Source organism: Barbus barbus, assembly GCF_936440315.1.
Source record: "Barbus barbus genome assembly, chromosome: 23".
Classification (NCBI taxonomy): Eukaryota; Metazoa; Chordata; class Actinopteri; order Cypriniformes; family Cyprinidae; genus Barbus; species Barbus barbus.
Window position 1 is genome coordinate 13,411,941 of NC_136751.1, and position 20,307 is coordinate 13,432,247.

At 36.7% G+C, this 20,307-nt stretch overlaps 2 protein-coding genes across 4 annotated transcripts; both read right to left on the reverse strand.

The window, feature by feature from the left end:
* Positions 1-1,735: 1,735 nt before the first annotated feature.
* LOC306842557 (protein C3orf33-like) lies at positions 1,736-10,944 on the reverse strand. The gene is made up of 5 exons (XM_079373497.1): positions 10,803-10,944; positions 10,547-10,606; positions 5,134-5,287; positions 3,419-3,579; positions 1,736-2,132 (listed from the first exon to the last, which is right to left on the reverse strand). Exons 1-5 carry the CDS (start codon positions 10,908-10,910, stop codon positions 1,860-1,862), a joined length of 756 nt encoding a protein of 251 aa, XP_079229623.1. The 5' UTR covers positions 10,911-10,944; the 3' UTR covers positions 1,736-1,859.
* Positions 10,945-12,306: 1,362 nt separating this feature from the next.
* LOC306842669 (acetyl-coenzyme A transporter 1-like) lies at positions 12,307-20,292 on the reverse strand. 3 transcript variants are annotated; one of them, XM_079373670.1, is made up of 7 exons: positions 20,019-20,292; positions 18,196-18,979; positions 16,543-16,745; positions 16,245-16,429; positions 15,439-15,556; positions 14,397-14,612; positions 12,307-14,302 (listed from the first exon to the last, which is right to left on the reverse strand). In XM_079373670.1, the coding sequence occupies exons 2-7, from the start codon at positions 18,935-18,937 to the stop codon at positions 14,135-14,137; spliced, it is 1,632 nt and encodes a 543-aa protein (XP_079229796.1). In that variant the 5' UTR covers positions 18,938-18,979; positions 20,019-20,292; the 3' UTR covers positions 12,307-14,134. The 3 variants fall into 3 exon arrangements, with proteins under 3 accessions (XP_079229796.1, XP_079229797.1, XP_079229798.1); XM_079373671.1 differs by having other exon boundaries at positions 20,173-20,273; XM_079373672.1 differs by having other exon boundaries at positions 20,024-20,237.
* Positions 20,293-20,307: the final 15 nt, after the last annotated feature.

The window sequence follows — 20,307 nt, forward strand, 5'->3', positions numbered from 1 at the left end:
CTAGTTGCTTATTAGCATGCCTTTAATAGCATATTGGCTGTTTATTAGTAGGCCTACTTATAAAGCACCATTCTACATCCCTAATCCTCCCCAATACCTAAACTTAACCCCTTCCTATACTAACTATTAATAAGCAGCAAATTAGGAGTTTGTTGAGGCAAATTTCATTGTTAATGGTTAGTTAATAGCAAGAATTGGACCTTTTTTTATTATACAGGATAAAATAAAATAAAACTCCTTGCTTGTTAGAAAACGTTGGCTTTGTTAATAGGGAGAATTGGACCTTAAAATAAAGTGTGATCGAAAAAGAAACAGAATATAATAAAATAGTATAACATTAAAATAAAACTCTGTGCTTGTTAGAAAACATTGGCTTCTATTTATAACTAAATAGTAATATAAACTATGATATAAAACCTAAAATGTGAAATTTACTTACTATTCTATTCATAGATTTAATATTTTGCATTTCAGTGTACTACCACAAAACCTAAAATGTGAGAGTTGTAAATTCAGTTGAGGAGCTCAAAATTCCAAGCTTAGAATTTGATACAATGAGGAGAGAGGAGTTCTGTTCGCTCTCCCACATGAAAACAAAGGGCATATTTTCCTGTCACACATCTCTCATCTCTCACTCCTTCCACAGTTTCCACAGGTCTTTCTGTGTGACCGCCCATGTGCTGAGTCTGGGTTCAAAGTCTGCTAGTCTCATACCAAATGCACCTTACAATTCAAACCTTCTGTCCAATAAGAGGCCAGCTTCTCTGCCATAGTCGCAAGGGACATTTGCACAACAAAGGCTGAAAGGAGGGGGCAGGCAACTTCCCCGGTCATTCCCTCCCCCTTCTGTCCATTAGAGTAGATAGACTATTGCCATTGAGAACTGAGGCGAAAACAAAACCCCTATCAGAGGACCTGCGCTCTGACTGTTGAGCAGACCACTGGGAGGGCCATTAGATGTTAGTTAATCCTCACTTTAGAGTCTAACAAGTCTCAGACTACATGTTCTCTCCGAGTTATGGTTTGTTTGTTGTTTTTCAGAAAATGAAACCACCAGGTATAATTTTGAGATAAACTAGAATGACTTCTTTCATGTTCAGACACCAGATTTTTGTAGCATGCAACATTAACTTATTCACTTTCACAAAATCTTGTTAACATTTCAAATTTTTCTTTAGTCAATGTCAATATCATTGTCTGATAATATTACTTCTGCTATTTCTGAATATTAAAATGTCTTTTAAACCTTTGTCTTCATCTTTTAGATAAGTTTTCTTCCATTCAAGCACCTTTTTCCCTCTCCTATAGCCTCTTTTCCCCATCTCCAAAGCACTAAGGCCTTTAGGACCCTGAGAAGGTGGCACCCCCGATGTACTTTGTCTTCTGAGTGTGATGTTTCTATAGTAATGGGGAACCCTACTCCTCATTGTCTCCATGGGGGCATCGGTAGACCCCCACTGCCATGTCATCGTGACAAAGCACTCCCCCACCTCCCCAGGGAGAGAGAAAACCAAGAGGTCTGTGGGATAAGGATTTATGGGAGGAGGGAAGAGTACAAAGGCTTTACGGTTGTCAGGAATATGACAATGGTGTCCAACACTACAGGTGTAGGACAGCATGAATAATGTGATGGATTATACAAAACTGCAGAGTGTTAAGAATGTCTGTCTTCATGTTGGGTAAATAAGGACATGTGTGAAGAGACAGGTCAAAGTAATAAGCATAAAAACACATGGACATTTCAATCATTTCAAGTTTAATTGCTGCTTACCTTATCCATGAAGCAATATAGCACATTTAGAATAAATACAACTCTGCACAATGAATAACCAACCTTTTTATTTTGAGAAAGGAATAATTCACTTCTCTTTAGCCCCTGATGTCCATTTGAAGAGTTTTTTAACTGAAATGAAGAGCATATTGTTCCTCAAGACATTAGCAGCTCTCTCCCAGCGACTCTCTTCCTTCCACAGGCCTTTCCCTTTTTTCTCTGCTCTGCTCTCGGCCCTCAGAAAGCGCTTATAGAGACGCCAGTAGATCCGAGAGTGAGAGTCCAGACCCACAAAAGGAGCAGTCCTAGCCAATCCATGCCTCAAAAGTTCCTCATTCACACAGGTGTTAAAGAGTGAGCCCTAGAAAGAAAATCAATGCAATGTAGTGGCTTTAATGGATTTTGTCTCTTTTTTAAGCAAAATATGACTAATAACATGAACAATTATAATATTTATTGTACATTTAATTATTTAGGTTTAATATATAATTTATACAATAATTATTTAATTTTCATCAGTGAATTTTTATACATTTTTTCAGTTGCTTGTGATTACTGTGTTTTAAAAAAAATCATTTTATAGAAACTGCATATAGAAATACAAAGAGTAATTTCTAAAAAAAAAGGGGGGAAAATTAGAACCAAGAAGACATTTTCGTTTTAAGACTTTTCCAGGCTTAGAAAGAACACATTTGAAATCCCCTGATATTTCCAGCTTTCCATGACCCCTGTTTAACTTGTATGATATTAGATGGAAAGTGGTGGTTCTTAACCACGTGGTCGTGACTCACAGTCACAGGGGGGCCTCAAAACTCAAAATGATTTAAAATAGGGAGGAAAAATAATAATTAAATAAAGGCTAAACAAATCAAGATATTTCTTATTTCAACTCATTCCTTCAACTGGATCCCACATTTTTTTGTCTTTGAAGAGCCCAGGCTTCCTTACCAAAAAAAAAAACAAAAAAAAACTGGATATGCTATATTTTTAAAAGTGTAAAAATGTTTACATCTGGAAAAGATGTCATACAAAAAAAAACAAATTAATACAATTAATGGCCATATATGTGTATATATATATATATATATATATATATATATATATATATATATATATATACACACTTTTTTATAAGTTATGCCAAGCTCTAAAATAATAAAATGTTTGAATAAGTTAGTAAGAAGACAGACAGACAGACAGACAGACAGACAGACAGACAGACAGATAGACAGATAGATAGATAGATAGATAGATAGATAGATAGATAGATAGATAGATAGATAGATAGATAGATAGATAGATAGATAGATAGATAGACAGACAGACAGACAGACAGACAGACAGACAGACAGACAGACAGACAGACAGACAGACAGACAGACAGATAGATAGATAGATAGATAGATAGATAGATAGATAGATAGATAGATAGATAGATATAGTCTTTATACAGTAAATCACAAACAACTGGAAAAAATAATTGGGTCTTTCTTTGAATACTGTTGTGGAAAATTGGGTTTTGCAGCCAAAAAGGCTGAAAACCACTGCTCTAAAGTGTCTTTTTCCCTATCAAAGCCTCTCATTTGTCAAGCAAACAACTTTCATGGTGGCATCTGACCCTGTGCTAATCTGGTATATCGCACCTACCCTGTTAACCGACACTAGGCAGTGGAGGGTCTCGTTCTGTCGAGCGATCAGTCGGAGCCACACCGTCTCAGCTGGTTTCAGCTGTTGACCAATCCAGTCCTGCCCTTCTGAGGTCAGCTCCACTCCAGCCAGACGCACATCCAGAAGGGTCACAGGCTGACCTGCAGAAGCCAGTGTGAGTTGTCATCTCTAGCCAACAACCCTTTAAAACGCTATATCAACAAGACTCTATTTCATAGAGCTTTTACGTTGGAAAAACAGTTTACGGAGCCAGTTTAAAGCAGACATCTGAGAGGATTTAAAGAAAGGATCATTTTCTATGGTCTGGGAGGACCATTATGTGAACAAGACCAATAAGGTCATCCTATCCTGATGAGTATTAGTCTCTGTAGTATACAGGAGAACGCTAGATACATCCATATGGTACAAGCACCAAGAGGTCAAGCTTAACAAGGCCATCTGTGAATCGCAGTGACACTGAAAGATAGAATTGCCTTAGCTATCCTTCAGGGAGTTGATATGTGACTGGTATCGCACATTTAGATCACATCTAAACTCATTTTGAAGGAATGGCGGGTCCATAATAGAATTACTTTGACTGCCTCTTTCCAATAACTGGTTTACAGAGATTCATTTGAAATTACTGAAACACAATCTTGTAGATGTGCAAATGTTAACAATTCAGTGGCAATTTGGTTTAGTTCTGAAACAATGTGAGGTTTCGCAGGGTTTGGATTGTAACAATAGGATAACAAGAGAGAGAAATCGTATGTGCTTCATTGACTTAAAGGGATAGTTCACCCAAAAATGAAAATTTTGTCATGAATTACTCACCCTCATGTCGTTCCAAACCTGTAAGACCTTCGTTCATCTTCGGAACACAAATTAAGATATTTTTGATGGAATCTGAGAGCTCTCTGACCTTCCATAGACAGCAAGGATATTACCACGATCAACGCACAGAAACGTAGCAAGGACATCGGTGAAATAGTCCATGTGACATCAGAATGTAATCAACGTTATTTACGTTCAGCATGTGCACACTAAAGAACACTGATTACGTTCTGGGGTACTCTCCAAAATGGTGGAAGACGGTAACTGAGAAGAATTGCTGAATAAATTATGTTATTATTGTTTTTTTTGAGCACAAAAAGTATTCTCGTAGCTTCGTAAAATTACGGTTGAACCCCTGATGTCACATGGACTATTTTACCGATGTCCTTGCTACGTTTCTGTGCGTTGAATGTGGCAATATCCTTGCAGTCTATGGAGGGTCAGAGAGCTCTCAGATTCCACCAAAATATCTTAATTTGTGTTCCGAAGATGAACAAAGGTCTTAGGGGTTTGGAACAACATGAGAGTGAGTAATTCATGACAGAATTTTCATTTTTGGGTGAACTAACCCTTGAAGTTAAACGACCAATAAGTGAATGGACTTGAATACAAGTTCAAAGGCAAAGTCACTTTTTTAAGCAGGAAAAAAAAACATACTGACACAGCAGGAGATACACAATTATGAAAACCGATAAAATTGTTTCGAAGAGAAACGGGCTTTTAAAGATCGAGTCATAATTGAGACCAGCTGTTTAGATGAACACAGCGGACCCTGTGACAGCTGTGAAATAAATGTGCAGGCCTACTGAAAGGACATTTAATTAAAGTGTGTGAGGGGGTCTTCCTGAAGGACTGCAAAAGGGGGTCATGTGGTTTCTTACGCTTAGTAAGTAGGCGACTGAGCAAAGGGACATAAATTGGAATGTGTTCCACTTCAAGCCCTTTTTCTGTTATATGTCTTAGTCTTCCTCTGATACTGATGTTTCCCTCAATGAATCGTGCTGGAATATCAGCTGCAGAGCCAAATTTTGTAATCTGCAAAGCAAAAGACAGGAAAATATGATTAAGAAAAGAAAAAAAAACATCAACATAGTTCCAGGGCAGCAGGAGCCTCTGCTGGTGAATGCCAAAACTACACCGCCATGCTGGAAGAAAGCATGCCTGCGTCTCAATGTGCATACTATCCATCCTAAATTCTATGTGACATTAGTAATTTTCAATACTATTTAGGGCAGATAGGGTGGATAGTATGCACATTGGGGCCCAGGGCATGTTTTCCCATTAAAATATCAGGCATAACATGTCACATTTACCTGACAGATACCAATAAATCAGTTTCCATGAAATATAAAACTAGTGTCTGTGAGAGCCCTATATTATGCAAACAGCAAGAAAAATACAATAATATGCCGTTCTTGCATGTCTTACATTTACATTTATTCATTTAGCTGACGCTTTTATCCAAAGCGACTTACAATTGCTATATATGTCAGAGGTCGCACGCCTCTGGAGCAACTAGGGGTTAAGTGTCTTGCTCAGGGACACATTGGTGTCTCACAGTGGATTTGAACCCGGGTCTCTCACACCAAAGGCATGTGTCTTATCCACTGTGCCATCACCACCTTGCCAATTCTTGCCAATTTTCAGGGTTAAGTTGTTAAAGGCAGGACAAATTGTTGCTGAAAGTTGCTAAATGACATTCCCCCAGTTTCGCAGGCAAGGCTTAAGCCTAATCCTAGACTAAAATGTAAATCTGAGCTTCAACTGAAAGAAATTTGCACTGACTGATCTTAAAATATATGAGTGCCTTTGGTTTATCTCAAGATGCACACCTGTAATATTTTTTTTATACTGTATGTTTATAAAAATGATTTAAATGTCCTAATCCTGGTTTAGTCTAAGCCCTGTCTGTGAAACCGGGCCATTGTGATGCCATTGCACAAATGCATCATTATGTAATAACAACGCAAAACTGCATAGAATATACAATCAGATCACTCAAATCTCAGCAAAAAAATATGATTATGAATATGATTTGAAATGTTAACCGAGGTTTTTTAGTAAAACTAAAATATAAATATAATAATATGAACATAATTTTTTTTTTTAAATACAACCTCGAATTATTGAACATTTACAAATTTTTGAACGATTATATTTTATGTAGGCCTATTTTCTTATTAACTAGTAAAACGACACATTCTGAACAATTCTATTTTTAAGCAGTGTATTGGTAGTTAGTTAGTATGCTATACACTTCAAGAAAAGTCTGTAAAATAGGGCACAATGTACTGTGATAATTTGAAGGAATTTTCAGCATCGATTTTTCCTAAACTAACAACAAGGTGTTATCATAAATAATTGAACAATTATTATTGAACAATCGCAACTAGCAACTTCATTTATGCGGTATGTGTACTGCCAGACACCTTTGATTTCCTCTTTTTTTGTGTAATTTATAGAAAACAAATGTGTGCCTTTTTGTCATTTGAGTCACGGCTTTTAACAATTTTTAAAATACCTAAATTTGTTGCTAGGTGCTTTTTGAAGAAAAAAAGTTGCTAAATCTAGCAACAAAATAATAAAATAAGCTGACAGCAGGGCTGTGTTCAGCCCAAAATAAACGGTGCAAAAGGTTTATTAAACAGAAACGGTGGTGCGTTGAACACCCTGTTCTGATGACACAAGAGTTGCAGCTATGGCTGCTGAGCAGGCTATTCTTTGTGTTCTTTTTGAAGAATTTTCAGAGCCTGATGAAATCGGTATAAATACGTGTTTAATACTGAAAAATATGCTCGATGTTACAGTCACTGCCCTTGCCGTCCAGAATAAAAGAGAACATCCCAATCGAGTGAAGGGATTTGTGGAAACTGTGGTTCCTAATTATATTGGTCCAACATTTGCCTCGCATTTCAGGATGAAAAGACAAACATTTCAGGTGAAGGATAGCCTAATCCACTTCTTACCTCTGAGACTGTTCCAGATCTAATACTTGTGCTCTTATTATTTCAGTTATTTTGCCTTTAATGTAAATAAACGTGCGAACAACTTGCTCTTGTGAATTTATTTTGATGTTAATTACATTTACTTACAAATTCATCATCATCATGTTGATATGCTATGTTACTATAAAACTCTTACGACAAACATGTCTTCTAATATCTTCAATTGTTGCGTATACCGAGCTGCAGCGGACACATATTAAATGACTTCACTTGGACCCACTGTGCGATCTGTCTCTTTAATACTCTATGGTTTATATACATGTTTTTGCTGATTGGGCTGACATTTTTGACACACCCACCAAACAAGAGAAAACGTATCTCAAACCCGGTTGCACACCGTTTCCAGGAAATATGTCGTTCAACCCGGAAACCGTAGCAAAACTTTGGACACCGGTTTGAGCTTGAACGTGTCCCCGAGTATAGCGTGCATTAGCCAGTCAATCAAGAGACAACATCCTGCCACCTCAACCAATGGTGTGAGTTTGGGGTGTGGCTACCAGTTTAACAATGTTTTTGTTTGAAGCTATTTGATTATGTCAGTCGCTGGTCTTGAATTGTTGTTAAGATGTAATTACTGTATTGACAAAATTCCAGTAAAACTTGCAAGATTTCATCAACAAGCTCTCATTGGCCTATAAACATAACTTTTCCCCTAGAAGATATTCTATTTGGAATAACAGAGACTTTTTATATAAACATAAATCCCTTTTTTTAATATATGTTTTGAAAATAATATATTGTTGGTTAGTCGGTTGATGAATAGTAATGGAGGTTTATTATCATACATGATTTCTTGACTAATTTAAAATCCCAATTAGACCCAGAGAATATGCCGTTGTAATGGATGATATACCTAGTAAGGGATTATGTCTTCTTAAAAATAAATGCAATGAAAACCCTAATCTGGACTATATAACTAATACAATTTTTATTGGAAATATAAATATTTTAAAAAAACAACATACCAAATAAATACATTAGAAATTTAGTAAATGATGTTACATATCCTCCAGCTAGATTTTTCTGGTCATCAATATTTGGAGACTTAAATTGGCGCAAGGCTTGGAGAATGGTTGATAAATATTTTGTTAATAACAAAGTAAAGGAAGTTTCGTATAAAATATTGCATAGAATTTATCCAGTGAAACATGTATTGGAACGTTTTAAACTGAACTTTATTTTAAACCCAATTTTTTCATTGCATTTATACAAAGATATTTTGGGTTGATATAGAGAATTTCAGTAAAAGAAAACTCAATACAGCTGTTAAACTGAGTGGGTCTGTTATAATAATATGTTAATGATTATGAGATAGAAAAGGATAAAGTGTATATTATTCAATTACTTGTTGTAATGGGGAAGTTTCATATACACAAAATTAAGTGGTCGGGTGATAAGCTAAATTTCTTCCATTTTATTAACGAATTTAAACAATACTGCAATATGGTATATACAGTGCCTTGCGAATGTATTCATACCCCTTCATTTTTTTCACATTTTTCACATTATGCTGCTTGCTGCCTTATGTTAAACTGCTTTAAATTACTTTTTTTTCCCCACGTCAATCTACACTCCATACACCATATTGACAAAGCAAAAACAGAATTGTCACAACTTCGTCAATTTATTAAAAATAAAAAACTCAAATAAATACATTGCATAAGTATTCATACCCTTAACTAAATATTTAGCTGAAGTACCTTTACAGCCTCAATTCTATTTGATGCGACAAGCTTTGCTCATCAGCATTTGGCAATTATCTGTCATTCTTCTCTTCGCCTCTCCAGCTCTGTCAGGTTGGATGGGACAGATGCACATTTTCAGGTTTCTCCAGAAATATTTGATTCAGTTCAAGCTCAGGCTGTGGCTGGGCCACATAAGGACATTCACAGCGTTGTGTATAAGCCACTCTTGTGTGCTTAGGGTCACTGTCCTGCTGGAAGGTAAACCTTCTGCCCAGTCTGAGCTTCTGAATGCTCTGGACTGGGTTTTCATTAAGGCTATCTCAATATTTTGGTGCATTGAGCTTTTCTTCTACTCTGATGAGTCCCTCAGTCCCTGCTGCTGAAAAACAGCCCCACAGCATGAGGCTGCTACCAGCACACTTTACTTTTGGGATGGTACTCTGCAGGTGATGAGCAGAGCTGGTTCCCTTTAAACATGATGCTTAGAATTGAGGTTCATCAGACCAGAGAATCTTGTTTCTCAGAGTCTGAGGGTCCTTAAGTGCTTTTTTTGTAAATTCAAAGTGTGTTTTCTTGTGTCTTCACTGAGGAGAGGATTGAGTTTGGCCACACTGCCATAAAGCCCATCGGTGGAGTGTTGCAGTGATGTTTGTCCTTCTGTAGATTTCTCCTATCTCCACATATGATCATGGAGCTCAACTAGAGTGACCATCAGGTTCTTCGTCACCACTCTAACCAAAGCCCTTCTCCATTAATTGCTCAGTTTGGCCAGGAGGCCAGCTCTAAGAAGAATCCTGGTTGTTTCAAACTTCTTCCATTAAGGTTAACAGAGACTACATGCTTCTGTGACACTTCAATGAAGCAGAATTTTTTTCTGAACTCTTCCCCAGATGTGTGGCTTGACGCAAACCAGCTCTACAGACTGTTTATTTGACCCCAGGACTTGGTTTTTGCTCTGATATGCATTATCAGCTTTTGGGCCTTTTATTAAGACGTGTGTGCCTTTCCAAATCATACCCATTCAATTGAATTTGTCACAGGTTACCTTCATTCAAAGTCTAGTAACACCTACAAGCAATATGAATGCTCCTGAGCTAAATTCCAACTGTCCCAGATAAGGGTATGAGCACTTTAAAATGTATTTTATTTTTTTTTTGCTTTACCATTATAGTGTATGGAGTGTAGACTGATGTGGAAAAACGTCATTTAAAACAGTTTAACATAAGGCAGCAACATAAAACGTGAAAAAAATAAGGGGTATGAATACTTTCGCAAGGCACTGTAAATGTAAAACAAAACAAAAAAGCTCTCAGGACTTCTAATATTATCTACAAATAGACAAGTAAACTGCACCGTCTAAATTATTTTATTATTGTTTTCTTTATTTCTCTGGCTAATTTTTGTTTTACTTGTATTCTTACTGATGGCATTTATATGAAACGTTATACTTCTCTTGTTGTTATATATATATTCATATGCAACATAAAAAAAAAACCCGTTCAGTAAGTCAATTATAAAAACGAAAGCATTAGTATAAACACTTTACTCAAAGACCATGAACATCGACTAACAGGAGCTGCGTGAAATAAAAGCGTTGCATTTACCAGTCTGATGCTCCTCGCTATGATGAGAAGACCCACGAGACCAAGACATGTGCTGATGTTCTGTTGGGGAGCATATTCAAATATAAAATAAATATGCAAATATCAATATAGCACAATATAACACTTATTGCGTCTTGCATGGGCAGCTGGCATAGCCTACAGTTCGTAGTTCAACTCAATATTTACAGAGCAATAATTTTTTCTACACCATTAAAATGAAATCAAATGACACGCGTTGTTTACGTCTGTTACTTACCCGGACAAACGTTAAGTTATCATCTGCAAATTGTGATATATGTGCAATGGTATTTTTCGAGGGCTTGTCCTCCTCGTTCACAGCTGAAGGATCCGAGCCTGGCAGCATGTTGTTTACAGAGGAAGAACTACAAAACGAAGCCACGCCCACTGTTTAACGTCAAGCGTTGCCGAAGTGAATTGTGGGTCCGTCGCGTTTGCTCGAGGCAGAAGTTGAAAACTTAAAAAAAAAAATCCTTGAAGATCACGAGTTCTGAAAAAGCCCTTAAACTATGTGGCCTTTTGAAGGTGTTTTTTGATGATTAAGCCCCTTGTATTATATTACTGTATTATTTTTATTTATTTATTAGTTTTTTCTTTATTGGTTTTCCTGTTATGTTTATTTTGTTTATCTGTATTTTTTGGTATGCTGCTATTTGGACTTTTTTGATTTGTAAGAATTTTCTGACTGTTGTTAATTGGTGTTTTTGTATGTTTAAGCAATAAAAAAAATAGAAAGAAACTTTATTAAAAATATATTGAAATTTAAAAAAAAAAAAATGGAAAACTTTTCAACTTTCATGCGTCAGCCAATCAGATCACCTTATGCAAATACGCTAGCCAATCCCGTTCATGCAACAACAGAAAAGTACGTGATTGGCTGTTGTCACTATGACAGCGTGTCAGCACCATAGACTGTAAAAAAAAATGGACGTAGTGTCCGTGACGTCACTCGTAGGTTTCTGAAGAGCGTTTTTGAAGCCTAAAGTGGGCGGAGCCGACCGCCGCCATCTTGGCAATGCGTCACCGCGCGTCACTCCCGGATGATCCAAAATGGGCAATGAGGCGGGACGTGGGCGGAACTGAGGTGCCTGGTTGCTGAAACCACGCCCGCCTACCTCGTCGACGTATTGGCGGTTGATTTTTGAACTTTTCCAGAGCTTTCCAGCTTACTCAAGGTAAATTAACCTGAAACTACACAACAAAACTTCAAATAACTGAGGTAAAGTGACGGCTAACAGACAGCAGATAGAGACAGCAACGTCAATCAACCTGTCACTCAAGTGGCCACGCCCTTAATTATGCAGAGGTTTAAGGCTTAATATAATTTAAATGGATGAGTTATAAAAAAATTCACCCCCCTCACAGTTGTCACGAAGGGCAAAATTAGCTATATAGACCAAAATAAATTTTTGTACCAGGCTGTAAACATGTTTTTTTCTACTGTAAAGTTGGGCATTTTAACATGGAGTCAATGTGATTGACTCCCTTTTGGAGCCAGCCTCCAGCGGCTAGTCGATGAATTGCAGTTTTAATCACTTCCGTGTTGGTTACACTAGAGGGAGCGGGAGGTTGCCGCTTGGTCAGCACCCATAGATATATATCTATGTGGTCAGCACCAAGCTTCAGACACGCCCTCCTTCAAGCGTTGACGCCCCGTGTGAATGGAGCGTGGTAGCGAAATGCGTTTTCAGTTTTACATGTAAGTTACAAATTTTATGTTGGAAAGCTAAACACAAATGGATCAGATTTCCTTTCATTTATTTGTATATAAGATATGCATTTCTTCTTTTTTTTTTACACAGAGTTTGGGAATGCTGATAAAAACGTTCCATTGAACAGTTTACAAGTATTTACAAAGATCCAAAGTCACACTGCAGCTGTACCCTCTCCTCAAACTTCTCTCCCCAAACTTCTCTCCCCAAAAGCCTATATAATATGACAAAGCAAATTAAAGTGAACACTTAATGAAGATCACAAATATAAAGAAATATGCATGAGAGAAATTTGACAACAGGTAAAATATTTAGCCATACAGTACAATATTTTACAGGGATGGTTTACACAAAAGACAATACTGCCATTCAGTCCATGTTCTTTAAACTCATTTGGCTTTTTTCACCCCATGGGACACACACGCACACACACACACAAAGATGTGTTAGAATGATAGCCTTAATTATCGTTTACTTTCATAAAAAGGTGACGTAAAAGTAAATAGAGACTGAGGCTGTCAGTGCTTAAAGTGATAATTCACGCAAAAATGACAATTCTGGCATCATTTACTGAACCTCAAGATGCTTCAAACCTGTATGAGTTTTTTTTTTTTTTTTTGAACACAAAAGATATTTTGAAAAATGTTAAGAAACAAACAGTTGCCAGAAGCCACTGACTTCCATAGTATGAAAAAAAAATTTGGTTACCAGCACTATTAAAATTGTGCCTAATGTCTCCTCTTTTGTGTTTATTCAAGAAATTCATACAGTTTTGAAGAATGAAGATGACTAACTGACTACAGAATTGTCCGTTTTAGGTGAACGATCTCTTTAAATTTTCCCTAGTCATCAGTGAAAATCTACTTTTAGTAAAAGTGCTGGTGACTGTATAAATATCCATAATAACAAATGTTACAGTTGTAAATTCTAGGCTTTCCTCGCCACTCCTGAAAAGTCTAAATCATTCATAGAAATGATGATTAACTTGACATGGATTTAGGTAGTGCTAACAAAATGAGTTGTCTTAAAAGACTTCAAAAGGCTTCATGAATAGCACGTTCAGTCACGCATTCAAACTTCTTTAAAACCATTGGCCATTAAAATACAAAAAAAATTAAAAATTAATCTGTCAATATATATACTTTTTTCCTGACCTTGCAGAAGTTATAGTTCACTTTCTTCACTTGCCTTTTATATTGATACCATTTAAGGTCACTTAAGATAACTGATTTATGTACATACTAGAAACCAATATACTTAACAGAAAACCATTTCACCTCTATAATAAATTTCAATCGTACTACATCCACTTTCATTCACAATTATGTGATTGATGAGACAATTTTGGTCTATACTGTATAAATATTTACATTCCACCTGAAGAGCTAAATTAGAATCAAGTCTTTCTGGAGAAAAAGCATAAAAGCTGAAATGTGAATTTTGCAGCATCATACATATGTCATGTATAATATCAGAAGATCCAGTCTTTTTGGGAGAAACTCGTATGATATTAGAAACAGAAAGGCACAGGAACTCAAGTATTTCTAAGACAAATGCTTGATTAAATAGGCATCAGAGCAGTGAATGTCATGCCACTACTGTGTATCATCTACTCCTCACATAAGCTAGTGCCATCTCTAGATTATTGGGAATAAGCTCTGGTTATTGGGAATAATGGAACAGATATGCTAAGAATTTAATAGTACAGTATATTCTACTATTTCAGTCCTCAAAGTGTTTAAGCCTGTCTACAGGCCTGCTGTAGCATGACAAAGATGAGTAGTAACTCAGAGAAGGAAAGAGAGGGCAAGGCATGCAGTAACTTTACAACAAGAGACAGAGTCCAGTAGAGACGATGTTATTTGGCAACCCTGCAATGCCACGCAGAGGGGCTCTCTTCCTGTAACCGCTTCATTTTTTTCCCGAAGAAGATCCACCAGCAGAGACCGATCAGAACACACACCACAGACTCAACGTAGTAACCGTCTAACGTTGTCACACACATACCGCCCTCTCTGACACAGAGCTGAAGACAATATAAGAACAGGTTCAAATTATAGACATAGTTAAACGTCACCAATTAGCAAATGCCTGGAAATGTAATTCAATTAAACACTTACCCCTGCTTCTTCAACCGAGCCGCATGTCTGTCCTGGGGCTCCCTGGCACTCTTTAAAGGTGAGAGGGTCTACCAGCCATAGAGCTAGAGTAGAGGGCCAGTTCCCTCCTAGATTAGTCACAGTGTTCAGAAGGGTCATGTAGGTGCCTCCTATCATAGGGTCACTGACCTTGGCGTGAAAGGCCATGCAGGCAACATACATGCTGTATAGTGCCACCTAGTGGAGAAAGACATTTCACAATGAATAGAAGTACACAAACCTAAATAATTGTTTTCAGTCTAAATGATCGATTAATTATCATACATACATAATATACATGCATATGAAATGCCATCTGCATTTTTTTCCCCAGGCTCCTATGTATGTTACATACATGTATATGTATATGTTAATATGTGTGTATATATTTGTGCTGCTTAATATTTTTGGGGGCCTGTGATACTTTTTTCAGCATTCTTTGATAAATAAAAAGTTAAAAAGAAAGTGTTTATTTGAAATAGAACTTTTGTGTTACAATATCCACTACTATTTGGGGTCAGTAAATTGTTTTTTTTTTTTTAAGAAATGAATACTTTTATTTAGCAAGGATATGTTAAACGGATAAAGTGATAGTAAAGACTTATATTGTTAGAAAAGATTTCTACTTTGAATAAATGCTGTTCTTTAACGTTTTATTCATCAACGAATCAAAGAAAGTATCACAGGTTCCAAAAAAATATTGAGCAGCACAAGTTTCAACAATGATTTCAAGAATGATTTCTGAAGGATCATGTGACACTGAAGACTGGAGTAATGGCTGATAAAAATTCAGCGCTGCGTCACAGAAATAAATGAGATTTTAAAGTATATTAAAATAGGAAACCAATATTAGAAATTGCAATAATATTAAAAACTATTTCATATTTTTGATCAAATAAATGCAACCTTGATGAGCAGAAGAGACTCCCTTAAAAATTGTACTGATCCCAAACTTTTAAACGACAGTGTACATTTACCAAAAAAGTCACTGTTCAAACTGCAGACAAAGTTAATATAAACTAACCTGATGTACTGCATAGCTCAGCAGCACAACAGCATAGTAATACACTGGGAAGCCTTCCTCCTGGCGAACACTTGGGGTCCACCAGACCAGCAGGGCATATTCCAAACCAATCAGCAGCCTTTGAGGAACACAAGCCACAGGCTTCCAATCACTCTACCCAATGCACGTATTCCCTCTCATGATTACACATGTGTATCAAATCTTGTGTGCATCACAGCTCTTAAAGGAACACTCTGCTTTTTTGGAAAATAGGCTAATTTTACAACTCCCCTAGAGTTAAACAGTGGAGTTTTACCATTTTTGAATCCATTCAGCCGATCTCCGGGTCTGGCGGTAGCACTTTTAGCGTAGCTTAGCATAGATCATTGAATCTGATTAGAACATTAGCATCTCGCTCAAAAATGACCAAAGAGTTTCGATAACTTTCCTATTTAAAGCTTGACTCTTCTGTAGTTACATCGTGTACTAAGCCCGACGGAAAATGAAAAGTTGCGATTTTCTAGGCCGATATGGCTAGGAACTATACTCTAGTTCCGGCGTAATAATCAAAGAACTTTGCTGCTGTACCATGTGTGCATCAGGTGCAATGATATTACGCAGCTCCTGAAAGTAGTCCCCAGCTAGGTAACTAGTTGTGATATAGCCGGGGACTAATTTCAGGCGCTGCGTAATGTCATTGCTCCTGCTGCACGCATGGTACGGCAGCAAAGTTCCTTTAAAATTAGGTAAAATGAGCCTATTTTCAAAAAAAGTGGAGTGTTCCTTTAAGTCAAGAATCAGGGCATGTGTGTTGATTTTGTTTGTACCTGAATGGGAACGCTTTGTAAAAAACGTCAAGTGGCCGTGGCCCAGCTGTGTATTTACTAATAACTACAGGCAGCAAGATTTGCAGAGGCACCATGGGAACCGCCAATAGAGCCAGCTGCTCTTTAGGAACCCCAGCTTCCACTAGCTTCAGCCCCGTCACGGCATCAGCTGCGGAGAAACCGATCTGAAAGTAGAGAGGAAGAGGAATAAATTATAGACTGATTTGCATATAACTATAAAGTTACAGCAGATAAAACAGGAAGATGACTATAGTAAGGCTCGGCTAAGTGACATTACCTTAGCAGTCAGCAGAAGGCCACAGAAGGTAAAGACATTGGGCATTTTAATTATGGAAATCAAAAGTTTGTAGGTCTCCATAACACTCTGTGTCTCCTCTTTAGGCTTCTTCTTAGTATGATGGTGTTTGCTGTTTTCCTTTTTCAAGATAGCAACCAGAGTGGTAGATACCATGAACACAATCCCCCAGAAAAACAAGAAATCTGAAAGAGAGCAGAACAGAACAAAGTACAAAGGATCAGTAAACCTGCATATCTAGTCACATGATTTCATTTGGGTAGTTGACATATCAATGTGTCCTATTGTGTAACGGTAAGATGTGTAAACAAAAAATAATAAAAAAAATCTAAATAACCTCTAACATTGAAGATAAACCTCTCATGTTATTTGTAACTCTAAGAATGAAGATACATTTTTTTCTCATGTATTTCTGTTACGTTTTTTTTCCCTACATTTTTGCTATGTCACACCATGTTTTACCCAATTTTTATTTGTCAACTACCCATTTATTTAGGTTTATTTAATACAAAAAAAAATAATAATAATTATATACATATACATATATATATATCTCCAGTCAAAAGTTTGGGATCAGTAAGATTTTTAATGTTTTTGTTTTTAAAGGTCCCTTGGGATCATCAAGGCTGCATTTATTTGATCAAAAATACAGAAAATCACTTTCATCCATTACTCCAGTCTTAAGTGTCCCAGGATCCTTCGGAAATCATTCTGATTTATGATCAATATGCTGATTTATTATAATGGTTGGGAACAGTTGTGCTGCTTAATATTTTTTTGGAACCTGTGATACATTTTTTCAGGATTCTTTGATGAATAAAAAGTTAAAAATTATTCAAAACAGAAACCTTCTAACAATATAAGTCTGTACTGTGACTTTTTTTTTCAATAAATTTAACACACCCTTGCCGAATAAATAATAATTATTTTCAAAAACAAAAAAATTTGAATGGTAGTGTATATTGTTTCAAAAGATTTATCATTTAAATTAATGCTGTTCTTTTTTTTACAGGTTCCAAAAAATATTAAAGCAGCACAACTGTTTCCAACATTGACAATAAATCATCATATTAGTATGATTTCTGGAGGATCATGTGACACTGAAGACTGGAGTAATGGCTGATGAAAGTTCAACTTTGCACCACAGGAATAAAGAATATTTTACAGTATAGTAAAATAGAAAACTTGCATTTTAAAATGCAATAATATTTTTTTTCTGTATTTTCGATCAAATAAATGCAGCCTTGATGAACATAAGAGATTTCTTTAAAAACAAAAAAAAGAGGTTTCTTTCAAAAACATTAAACATACATCCACAAACACAACATAATATTACATAAACATATAATATTATATAAAATGTTTTATGTTTTTGAAAGAAGTCCTTATGCTCACCAAAGCTGCAAATTAGCTATAAAAATATATATTTTTAAAATATAATTAATTCCTGTTGTGCTGCTTAATATTTTTTGGAAACCGTGGAAATTTTTTTCAGGATTCATTTATGAACAGATGAAAAGAACAACACTTATTCAAAATAAAAATGCTCTGTAAGAGTGAACAAAGATTTTACTTTCACGTTTGATCATTTTAATGCATCTTCTGTATAATAAATATAACAGTTGTTGAATATACCTGAGAGTGTTACAATGCCCCGTTCCTGAGGTTCAAACCTCAGATAATAGTTGCAGAAATCAGCAGACTCCAGAGCAAGAAACAACACATTTCCTAGGAAGTATCCAGCCGTCTGACCCACAGAGTTACAAGTGGAAGCATAACCCACATTCTCCCTGGACAGCATAGTCAAAGCCCAGCCATCAACTGCAATATCTTGCGTGGCTGCGAGGAAAGCCAGCATGAAGAAGACTGCGGTCAGAGTGATCACATCCGGCCCCCTCTGTCCATCTGTCTGAAGCATTGCGTCAACCGAGACTGACAGGTAAAGCATAAAAAGACCCAGCAGGTACTGAGTGGGCACCAGCCACGACTTCCTCCTGCCAAACTGCCGCAGGTACAGCGAGTCCACCAGCGGAGCCCAGAACAGCTTTAGACTGAAGGGCCAAAAGACAAAGCTAAAATAGGCCTGGTCCTTGTAGCTAACGCTCTTACTCTGCATGATGAGAGGGATGCTCCCGGCCAAGCCCAAGGGAATGCCCTGAAGCACATACAAAAACAATAACAGGGCCACATTGCCCAGTTCTCCTTTAATTCCGTGACTCGCTATCGTTCGTCCATCAGCCCGGTCTGAGCTTGGCAGAAGAGCCTCCTCGTCATCCTCCACATCTAGCTTGGATTCCCTTTCAGCCATATCTGAGTTGGACACCACAGGCTTCCGCTGCCTCCCGTTCTTGTGTGTGATAGATTCAGACAGTTCCATCTTAACCTGCCAGGCATCAATCCAGTTAAGTCCTCAAAACACCTGCATATTTATTAACAACAACAACAAAAAAGCAGTGTTATATTAGTATAATTGAGATCCTATTATAGCTTGTCAAACGTTTACATCCCCTTCCAGAATCTGCTAAATGTTAACTATTGTACCAAAATAAGAGGGAATATACAAAATGCATGTTGTTGTTAGTACTGACCTGAATAAAATATTTCACATAAAAGATGTTTACATATAATCCACAAGAGAAAATGATAGTAATAATAATCCCTTATATTTTGGTAAAATAATTAACATTTAGCAGATTCTGAAAGGGGCGTGTAAACTTTTGACCTCAACTGTATATACACACACAGAATCTAAAAGATGTTTTATCAATATTTTAGTATTAGTAATTGTGTTTTGAGGTTTATTTTTTCCTTTGTAATATGTATATACGGCTTTCATTCATTTTACATATTATTAAACAAACTACCAGATATATACCAATGTCTCCAGGATGCTTGAAGAAACCAAGTGTACCCAGGAAAAAAGCTGTTTTACATGCAAAGGGTGGTAATTGTTCAAAGTTAACTGATAAATACAATCTATGACATTATTGTTGAAAGAATCCTGACATTATGGCAAGTGCCTAAAACTTTTATCAGTAGTGTAGATTTGCAGGCAGGTTTCTTCAAGCATCTTGGAGACGTTGTCACAGTTCTTCTGGATTTAATCTGTATCAGTTTTTTCATGTCATTCCATTCACACTTAATAGCAAAAGAAATGTTGTAAACTGACAACTACTGGCACACAACAGCAAAACATAGAAATAACTGGCTTAAAAACGTTTTTTATATATATATAAAATACTAATAGCATAATACTTGGAAGACTATTTACAAACCAAGAAGACTAGGGGAAAATGTGTATTCCACTCCAGAGAAGCTCTCTGACATGAAACCACTTAGCAAAACATATTTAAAAAAAGGTTGTTCGGAGACATTATCATGCAACACATTTTGATTCGCGAACATACACATAAGTATGAGATGGAGCAGATGCAGAAAATATACTGATTCATGGTTACCTTACACTATGATGACGTGCCACATGACAAGTCAAGACATCAATGAATCAATGAACAAAATGTTACATGAATGACGGAAAAAAAGACTGTTTCTTGACTTCAGAGGAGCAGCACTTTACTGACAACAAAACATCCACGCAAATGTATAATATACCTAATGTTTACAAGACGCAGAGAAGCGAAGTAAGTACACCTGACTGCTGAAACGAGGAGGAAGCCGGAGCGGTGCGTCAGTCAAATGTGTCCGAATGCTTCAGATGACGTGTCTTACCGCGTCTGCTTTTAGTTC